Source organism: Antechinus flavipes, chromosome 4, assembly GCF_016432865.1.
Source record: "Antechinus flavipes isolate AdamAnt ecotype Samford, QLD, Australia chromosome 4, AdamAnt_v2, whole genome shotgun sequence".
Lineage (NCBI taxonomy): Eukaryota > Metazoa > Chordata > Mammalia > Dasyuromorphia > Dasyuridae > Antechinus > Antechinus flavipes.
Window position 1 is genome coordinate 220,517,299 of NC_067401.1, and position 11,098 is coordinate 220,528,396.

An 11,098-nucleotide genomic window follows, 5' to 3' on the forward strand; every position below is an offset into this window, starting at 1 on the left:
GGGAAGGAGATATAATAACCCTGGCCCTGAGAGTGGGGCTAAAACATACATGTGACAATGAAACAAAATTTCCTTCATTATTACTTTCTTTAGTTCTTTAAATTGCATATAATTCTCCCACTTCCAAAATCCATAATAATTTGTGTCTCAACACATTTTTTGTTGCTTTTTGAATTATTTGTGTACTTGCTTTCTCTTCCTGATAGAATATAAAATCTTTGAGGATTGTAGAGGGCTGAAACTATGGAGTTGATGCACTGAGGTAAGGATTGTTGAGCACTTGAAGCTAACTACTGATTGGACAATATCTCTATGGGCATATGCTTGGAAAATGGTCCTTTCCACTATCTGTACTGGCTCAATGATTGGTGTATAGAGGATTGCAAGAGGGACTAGGCAACGGAGTAAAACTAGCCAGACACACTTTTGGGGTAGATGAGGGGGAAGGTGGTAGCAGAGACTCTTTTCCATCCCCTTCACTTCTACCCCTAAAGACCAAGAATAAAGACAGACTTTTGCTTATCCTGACTCCGGCTGATTCTGAGATGTCCTGGGTGCTAGTGTGATCATTACAGAGGACAGAGTCTATTTGTTAATCATATTTGTATCTCAAATAGTGCCTCATAACTAGTGGGAATTATTTATGGTGGGAGTATATTTTGATTAAATATAATATTCATACAGTCCCCAATCTGGGTCACTTTCATTTTTTGAACCATCTCTAGGATCCTGAGAAGAGTGGATGTGCTTAGGAGAGGAAATGTTGTCCTTCAACTAGGATGATAATGACAAGCAGCCTAAAATGGCATCTGCAGTCCTAGGAAGTAGACAGTCCCAGGAAGAAAAAAAATCTGCTGAAGTCATTGTTATCTACAGCTGTGTTTTCACTGCTTCTGAGTGGTTGTTAATATGGCTCTGAAATATTCCATGTGACCACCTACCTGATATACTTTAGATCTTATTCTTTCATTTTTAAACAAGTGATTTATTTTATTGGGATATTCTCACATTTCCTATTATGTGCTCTTTCTGCTACCCCTGTTCCTTCACTAAACTAGATAATGGGCCAAAAGGAAGATTATGGAATTTCATTACATTATTATGTATCATTAAGCATTAAATTTAATTCAGTAAAAAAATCTGGAAACTACCTACCCTATGTAATACCCAAATTAATAAAAGGCATGTGTTTATTTTATTTGGTTTCTCTGCAGTCATGCTTCACAATGGGAATATATTAGTTGACCTCTTGAAACAACTGCTAGTCTGATATCCTAGAATTCCCTCCCCCACTTTTTTTTTTTTTTTTTTTTAGTGTGGTTGCAGTTTCATTAAGTTAGACTGCTTTTCATTGCCACAATCAGAAAACCAGAATCCTACTGAATCTAGAAAGAGTAAAGTAAGCAAGAGCAGAATTTTGATTAGAAATTAAAGGTGAAAACTCTGCTGGCTTTTCCTTTTGAGAACTTTGAAGTACAAAGTTAAGTGGAAAGTAGCTAGAATGACAAATCAAGGAAGCACCTAAAAATGGAACCAAGACACAGGGAGAAAGGCTTTTAGGTGTCTAGTATTGAGACTGTGACGCTACTTTGCATTATGGACTTTTGGTGAAAGTCCTATATCTATCTCTCCTGTCTCTATAAAGAGTAAACTATATGATACATTAATACATGGCAATAAGAAAAAAATAAAGAGATATTCTCTATTTGTTTTTCAAAATGAACTGAATTTAGTGAATGAGTAAATGTCAGGGAAAAGAAAAGGTCTGAATGACTGGATGGCTCTTACACAGGAGGTCAGGAAGAAGAAATAGTCAACCTAATACTCTTCATTTTCCCTAATTCCTTATATTCCCATGTTTCTTTAGTTGTCAAATCTGATTAATTACATAATAGTTTTCACATTCATTTCCTTTTCTTCATTTATCTAAGCACCATAGCTATGAAAGATACATAATATAATTAAAAAAATGTTTTAGTGGTAAGACTTCTAACATTCAGGTCAAATATTCATTTTGAACTTATTGATGATTATAAACCATGGGATCAGTCTAATTTAAGCCAACCCACTTTATACTTTTCTTAGCATTTCTTGTGAAATAAGTAATTTCCTTAAAAAAAAATATTTTTTTCAATTTTTTTTACACAGGGTTACTGAATTCAATTATTTTAAGTTCCACCTTATCTAATCTGTTTTACTATTTTTTTTTAAACCAGTACCCAAATAGTTTTGATGACTACTGATTATTAATAACACGAAAATATTATTCTCTCTTCATTCCTTCTTTTTCTTCATGATTAACACTAAGATTTTTCTAGTGTTTGCTTCTTCAAATTTTGTCCAAGTCTATAAAGTACATTCCTTCATTATATTGATAGGTATAGATTTAAAAATTTAGGCAGGATCTTCATATATATATGATATTGGAAAAATGGCTTAAGTGATCAACAAGATCGCAGACTAGATATTTTCTCTGGTTATTACAAATTCACAAACTCCTGCCAAATGGGAATTATGTAGAAGAATCAAAGCAATTAAAGCTCTTTTGGCAGGTCAAAATACCAAGATACCTAAAAAGGTAAGAATCTGATTCATTACTAGCAGAAAATGATAATATCTAATTCTTAATGTACTCATTCAGCATCTCCTCCCCTATTAGTCCCATTCTTTGGAAGGAAAGTGTAACTGGATCCAATGGTTTATGATGTCAGTTATCATAGTGGATGGAAGGGAAAAGGGAGGAAGCCAAATGTTTATTCAGTACCTACTATATGCCAGTCACTATGCTAAAATCTTTAAAATATTACTTTGTTAGATCCTCAAAATCCTGAGAGATAAGTGCTATTATTATCACCATCTTTCAGTTGAGGAAACTTAAAGATGCAAGTTAAGTAGCTTGGCCAAAGTCATACATCTGGTGAAAGTCTAATTTGAATTCAGGATTTCCTAAGTCCAGATCCAATTTTCTATCCACTGCACGATCTAGCTGTCAGGGATCCCATCATAGTTTCTTTGCCTTTTAAAATCTCTGCCATTGCACCTTGCCTGTTTTTACTTTTACACTTTGTGACAATCAGCAGTTGGTCTCAATTCTACTCCATGCCTCTCTTCCTTCTATGCAAAGGGTGCAGCCTAGGAAACAGAGATATACTCTACTTGGGATGGCAGTGCTTTGCAGCAGCATCAAGTCAGTTAACTAAAGAATACATACATACATACATACATACATACATACCCACACACAGCTGCATTACAAATAAAAAAGAGCTAGCTTTGAGCTTAAGTCTATTCTGTTACAACCCCAGAAATTGCTTGGGGTCAGGGATGGAAGAGAGGCAATAAGTGAATTTCTTATGGTAGAAGGAGGGTAAAACAACTTTGATGTCCAGAACTTGGGGAATCCAATATTAACCAAAGGAATGAGAAAGTGAGAAACAGTGGACTATATCGATATCAATATCAATATCTATATGTCTATCTATCTATCTATCTATAGTGAAATTAACAAAATTCTAAGGAAGAAAAAATCCAATTAAAATTTTAAAACCAAGCAAAGAAATTAATAGGGAAGATATTGAAATAGAAAAGTATATTGTGAGCAAGACATCTTGTATGTCTTGATCACCAAACATGTAAAAAATCTCTAAATCACTGTTGTTTAATATAAAAAGACATTGAACTAATAGTTGATGAAATTATTGTTAGGTAATACTTTTATTTGTCTCCTGATATCTTCCTTGGATTCCTTTGGGACCCAGCTAAAATCCTACTTTATACCAAAAGTCTTTCCCTATATTCCTTAATTCTAGGACCTTCTCTTAGATTATTATTTCTAATTTATTCTTGTTGTAGCTTGCTTGAATATATATATTAGACTATGTATTTCTTCTAAAAAGGGCCTTTCCTTGTATTCCCAGAGCTTAACAAAGTGCCTGGCAACAATGGACATTTAATAAATGTTTATTGACTGACTAGAGATGATGAATTTTGATGAGAGAGATAAGCCTGGGAATACTCAGATAAATTGATGCAGAGTAAAATACGCAAGAAAACAACAAACTAAATGAGAAAAATAATGTCTATGGAATAAAAAAGGAAATAGTTATAAAATAATCAAAAGCAAATGCTATAGAATCACAAGTGACAATTACAGCTTAACAGAGTGATGAGAAGATACTGCCTTCCTCCCAACCCCATTTCTTTATATTCTTTTGGGAGATCTACTAGTGTGGGAAATCACTTTTTTTTTTTTTTTTTTTTTTTTTTTTTACTTTTTCAGTCTATTGAAATTTTTTACTGATTTGTTTTCATTTTTTTTTTTTCTTTAAAAATATTTTTATATAAGATATATCTATGAGAGATAGGGAAAATTTCTAAAAAGAAATGTAGATAACACAAAAAACAAAAAAAAATCACTAAAATTTATTTTAAAATATATTTTCATGTCCCAAACATTTATAGTGACTCCCCCTCCAATTATTTATCATTCTTTATTTTTTAAAGTGTGTTTTATATTTGTATTTATGTTAGTATTTTTGTGGGTAGATAGATTAAAATTCACCTAAATATTAAGTTGTTATTTTGAATGGCATTTCTCATATTTATTACTTCCAGGTTTTTATTTACTACATAGAAATTTTAATGGTATTTGTGAATTTGCTTTTTATCCTGATATTTTACTGAGGGAATTACTCAGTTGTCTTTACCATTTTCTTTGCTATTCTTTGGGGGTTTGCTAAATATATCATCATACCATGTACAAATAGTTAACTTTATCATTGGTTTTAGGATTATTAATCTTTTAATTTTGTTCTCTAATGTTACTGGTGTTACACTTTCTAGCCATATGTTCTTGGGCAATTCAATTTTTTGAGTACCAGAATCCTCACCTCTAAAATAAGGGTAATCATAGGGTTATGCATTTTGCATTTTGTGAAACTTAAAGTGCCATATTAAGATGTTATATTCTGAGACAAAAGGAGAAATGAAGAATTGGGTAGGTTTTGTATCCTTGAAATTCTAAAGGTACTTTTGAAACTTTAATTGAATGAGAGCCAATCATCTACAGAGGGTCAGAATTATACTAAGTGAAGTAAGTCACTACTTTCTCTCTGTCTTGCTCAGAACTTAAGACAACTTCTGACAATGTGTTTCAAAAATGCCTCTTTATTCATTTATTCTTTAATTCTTCTATTCATTTCAAGGACATTTAATAGACATCTAAAATTAACCTCAATCCTTCTTTCTCCCTCTGTTTGCTAACTAAAACCTGAAACTTCATGTTCGGGTAAGAACATAAAGAAGGCCATAGGAAGAATAACACTAGATACTATGACTCATTGAAGATCCTTGTCTGGTTGTTATGTTTATAATTTATTGCATCTTTATATGAAGCATGGCAGAGTGGATACAGTATACCAGTTGCTGTAAGGAAGACCTAAGTTTAAATATTCACTCCGTCTTTGGTACTTACTATTTGGGGGTCCTTGTGTCACAAATTTCTGAAACTATAAGTTAAAAACACTTTTAAATTTCTTTTAGTAAATGGAGTCCCCACAATTATATAAGGTCCTTCAGGCAGTTCTATCTTGTTTAGAGTTCTTCACTGGTTACTTCATTGTAGTCTTTAAGGAGCTTTTTAAGAGAGCAGATTCCTATTTCTTTTCCTTTTTAAAAATTAATTACTATTCTTAAAGATCCCCTTCAATGTAGGAATAATAATCACAACAACAATAAAAATAACAACAATTAAGTAGATTTATGTAGCATATTTAAGTTTTCAAAGTGGTTATTTATGCTATCTTACTTGATTCTCATCATAAAGTAGATGCCATTAGCCCTATTTTACAGATCAACAAACTGAAGCAGACAGAGGCTTGGTGACTTGTCCAGTATCATGCAACTTAAATGTATGAAGGAGGATTTGAACTCTGGTCTTCCTGACTTCAATTTGAATATGTTTTCTACTACTATCTATTACTATCAACTAAAGTTCTTTGTCTATAGAATTGTTTTAGGGTTTCTGCAGTTGGCAAAAATGTAAAGGATTTTTTTTACCTCTTCCTCCCAGTCTATGACTGAGAGAGGGAAATATTATGAAGCTGTTTTTATTCAAGACTTAATACCTACTTTTAATACCTTTGCAGAATTGAGAGATAGATGCAGTCTCTTAGGGTTTGTTTTATGTAAAAATAGCATTTCCAGAATCGGGCTTATTTATTATACTCTGACTGTAGCAAGTAGCAAGAATGTCACCAACTTTTGCTGAACTTGTATCTATTTGAAAAGTTTTACAAGTTTGTTGATAATTGTTTTCATTTTTTCTCCTTTTTTCTTAAACCTCACTGGGTTTCTATGTGTATGAAGTACCATTTGTTGATGTTTTCTTGAAAAGAATTGTCTTGGGCATGATGACTACAGTGACTGGCATACATAATGAAAACTATTTGCCTGGGGAAAGAAATGCCATGACACTAGAATTTAGTGAATGATTTAAAAACTCCTGAACTTGAAACTGCTAATATATTATGTACAAATTGGAATTTTTTATATATTATATGTAATAAAGTTACTATATTTTATTCCATAAATTCAAAATGAAACAAATGAAAATAAAAATAAAACCTTCTGAATTTTTATTATAATTAATTTTTTCTTCTGCTCTGTTAACCTAGGTGAGCTTATTTTAGAGAGAAAAGTTAAATACAATTGAACTGAAATAAATATTTGAATGCTTTACCTATAAAGAAAATTAATTCACTTTTAATAATTTTATTTTTATGTTTTGGTTTGTGCATAAAGACAAAACCTGGAGTAATTCGACCAGTTTCAGTAAAATCTAAAATATTATTGAGGAAAGAAGAGGAGGAGACATATGAGCCAAACCCTTTCAGTAAATACTTGGAAGAAAACAGTGGCCTCTTTTCTGGGCAGGTGAGTATACCTGATTGAATATATTTGTGATTACTAATTCTATGATCTATTTTGGTCTGTTGTATTCACTGCAGAGCAACATTGGGAGAAAAAAAGCTGCCTTTTTTAGTAAAACAAGCATAAAATGTATAATAGTATAATCTTTGAAGGAGATTCAGAGATATTATTCTAAGGACTTTAATTCAGTATTAGCTGATTACTTTGGAGGCCAAGGGATCATGGAAAAAGAATGAGGATAATTAAGGCTTATATAGCATGATATTTTCTCTCTCTCAAACTATCACCATCCCTTATTGATTTTCAGAATGACCTAATAGATAGAGAACTGGTCCTGAAATCAAGAAGACCTGGATTCAAATCTTGTTTCTGACAAATATTGACTCTGCACACCAGGCAAGGCACTTGGCCTTTGTGTGTTCTAGCCACTCCCTGCACTTATACTTAGTAAAGAAGTTGCTGACCTACTTTGATAGAGGGAGTTTCTTTACTGATCAGTTCCTGATACCAATGAAATCACCTTGGTGATTTCCCTATCCCTAATATGCTTCATTATTTATAAGAGGAGAGAGCCATATAACTTTTGATGAGAAGTTTTTGAAGAGCATTTTGAATTAGTGACTTGGTTTCAAATCCCCTTCGTGTTTTAGTCTTCATTTGCCTATAAAATTGAGTTATATTTCCTTTATACCAATACTACATTTTAGAGGCTTAAAAGATGGTCTCTTAACATTGTACACAGCCACAACAAGATTATGTGATGATCAATTGTGATGGACTTGGCTCTTTTCAACAATGAGGTGATTCATGCTTCAATAGACTTGTGATAGAGAAAGCCATCTGTATCCAGAAAGAGATCTGTATATGAATCTTAACATAGTATTTTCACTTAAAAAACAAAACAAAACATGGTCTCTTGGCTACCTATTTAAATGTCCAATTCTGAATCAATACCGTATGTATCAATAGGTTTAGGATATGTGATTTCTTTAACATAGGGAGCTCCAAGTATGAGAACTGTTTTCATCAACTAGTCTTTATACTATTTAGGAAATTATTCATGAAAAATCTCTTGAGACACATTGAGAACTATAATAAAAGTCACCAGCAGGTTTTGAATCCAACCCTTCTTGTGTTTAAGTCCAGAGCTCTAACTTCTATTTTATATTTTCTACACAATGACACAATTTCAAAAAAAAAAATACCTTAAGTCAAATTTGACATGATTTCCTTTCAGTTGAAATGAGACTCTATTTGGATTTTAAAATGGTACTTGGAAGAAAAAGAAACATAGGGAGTCATGAATTAGTACAGTAAGATTGATATGAACATTAAATTATATATAATATATATATATATATTAGAATATAACCATAACCTTTTAAACCTTAGATGCAGTTTATGTGAGAATCTTAATGAGAATTCATGTCCTGATTTGTGTAGAGATGCTAAGGTGCTAAACCAGTGAAACAGGAGATTGTCAACACTGGTCCTAAATCCCAATATGACTTTCAGCAAGTCAATTTTATTGTCTTTCTCTGACATTAGTCTTTGTTTGCATATTTTGCAAAATTTAAATTAAAATATTTTATATTTACCCATATTTTAATGAAGACTAATGTGAGAGTTTGCTAAGTGTTTGTAACACTTAGAATGCTATTGATGCAAATCATTAAGAAATGTGATTAGAGGTGGTTTCTCCCTTTGTTTATAGCAAACTATTTCCCTTAATTTAAATATAGTAGAGGAAATATATTGATATACTGCCTTGCCACACTTAATTCCACGCACTATTGGAATTGTAATTTAAGTCAGTGAACATATTTTCATCATTGTCAAAACTATTTATTTTCTACTGTGTACATGGCACCATAATATCCTAAGATTCATCTAAAGTTTAAAGCATTTGAATGTTTTTTGCAAAATGAATAAAACCTATTCTGAAAGCCTTTGGATAGAAAAATAAAATGCTAAAATGTAAAGATTAGGCATTACCAAAAATTATCTACAAATACATTTTTTGAAAAGACCTAATACTGTGAAAATAACAATTCATGATGATTTAGTTCTCTTTTAGTAATGCATATGGTCAGATTTAGTAATTTTTCTAAAACAAGAAACCTTTCAGAATGTCAAATTAATTTCTAAGTAATGTTTAATGATTTATGATCAATTCCAAATGAATTTCATTACCAAGCATAAATACTTCTCTTCATTAAAAGGAGAGAATCACATTGTTACCAAATTTTCTTGCTTCTCTTTTCCAAAGAATGGTTATTAGGAATTCTTAATAAGATACTAAACACACTTATAACATCCTTGATTTAGAGTTGGAAGGGACTTTAGAGATCATTTAGTTCTTATTCTTCTGATTTTACAGTTGAGTAAACTTAAATTTTAATAACTTGTTCAAGATTATATAGCTCACAAGTGTTTGAGATAAGATTCAATCCCAGGTTTTCCTGACTCCAAAACTAGTGCTCTATCCACTATAACACATTTGTATCTCTCATTTGCATATTGCCCAAAGAGTTGTATAGAACAAATTCTTAGATAATTATGAAGGTTTTGGCTTTCTAACTACATATTTTGGTATCATGTAGATACTACCTTAAACTTTTTCATGTTTGGATTATCACCCTATTCTTATATGTTTCTCCAGTTTTAACTTGGAGCCAAAGAAAAAATGGTATTCTAGTTATGCCAGGATTAAACAATGACAGTACTATTTGTTGTGAGAATGTAAATGGAAATTCAGATGTTTTGCTCTATTGTCTAAATACATATAGAAATAATAATTAGGGACATCACACATAAGAGAAACAATAAAGATTACCAAATTAACTTCTCAATTAATTTAAAAACAATATCTTTCTGTATACTTGAATAGCCATTCTCTATTTCTAGAATTTATAATTGAAATGATGGAATTCTTCAAATGGTGTCATCCAAGATTGCTCATGAGTATAGGCTTACAAATGTAAAGTCAATTTATTTTCTTTTTAAAGCAGGAGGATGGATATTGAAGAGAGGAATACTTGCATTAAAATGAATATTTGGTTCAGATTTTTATTATTGTAAGACCTCATATTTCATCCAAGTGACTATTGTATTCCTCAAACTGTTACCACAGAATAAATTGAATAGTTCCAAACTCAATTGATCTCATCCACCCATGTAATGGAAAAATTGCCAGCAAGACTGTTAGACCAAATTGAGGTAGTTCATATTTACTAATCTTCCTGTTACTTGGGCCAGTTCCACTTGACAGGAGACAGTAGGGATAGAACTTTGAAGTCAATAAAGTTTTTCAAAGCAGTTCCAGTGTCATAAAATATTATTTCAAAACTCTGTTGCAAAGTGTCTGACAGTAAACATGATGAAACCAGGCAGAATTGTATTTAAACTGTAGTGTGGAAAGGGCAGTCTTTTGAACTGAAAATGAACTTTGAGTACTAAAAGCAAAATGTCAAAGCAAATCCATAATTAGATAACTGTGACTTATTAACCACCAACAGAAAGAGCTATTGGTGAGGGGCTATACATGAAACAGATTTCTCCACAAACGTTTTCTGGCATTCAGGCTAGACTGCTCCGAAGATCACTTAAAATATGACATTCTCTTTTTGTTTGTGCATTTCCTTTTATCTTCATTAAAAGATCTCCATATTCTTCTTTCTAAATTTAGATATATTATGATAGTTTAAGGCAACTCTCAAGTACAAATTGTTGATTAATAATTAATAGCATTGAAAAGCAGTAAAGTGACTGAATTGATATGTTGCTTAGGAATCAAATAGATAAAAAGCCATAAGAAATTAATTCAAAGATGAATTTTAAAATACTGACTGAATTGCTTTTTAAAAATTCTGATAAATAAGATAGAATGAATGCCTTTATGTTACTTTGTCTAATTTTCCCAACTAGATCTTTGGTAAATAAACTGTTGATTTTTAATATTATTTTTTATATTTTATAATATAATATGTTGAAACATATAAACAAGTTAGATTATTCTCTTTAAATTAGTAAATCCAAGCTTCAAAATTAGAGTGGTTCTTTCATTTGATGAATTATAGAAGAGATGAGAGATGATACTATATGTCAATGCATATATAATGTATATTTGTATATAGGCTAGAATTAAAAATAAATATTTTCATTTCTA

General features: G+C 31.3%; 1 protein-coding gene across 8 annotated transcripts in view; it reads left to right on the forward strand.

Annotated features, from left to right (window-relative positions):
- MLIP (muscular LMNA interacting protein) overlaps positions 1-11,098 on the forward strand; it is a 391,579-nt gene that overhangs the window by 279,248 nt on the left and 101,233 nt on the right. For all 8 annotated transcript variants that reach the window (XM_051997169.1, XM_051997172.1, XM_051997175.1 and 5 more), the window contains one exon: positions 6,802-6,933. In XM_051997169.1, coding sequence (XP_051853129.1) covers positions 6,802-6,933 — 132 coding nt within the window. The remainder of the gene's footprint in view (positions 1-6,801; positions 6,934-11,098) is intronic.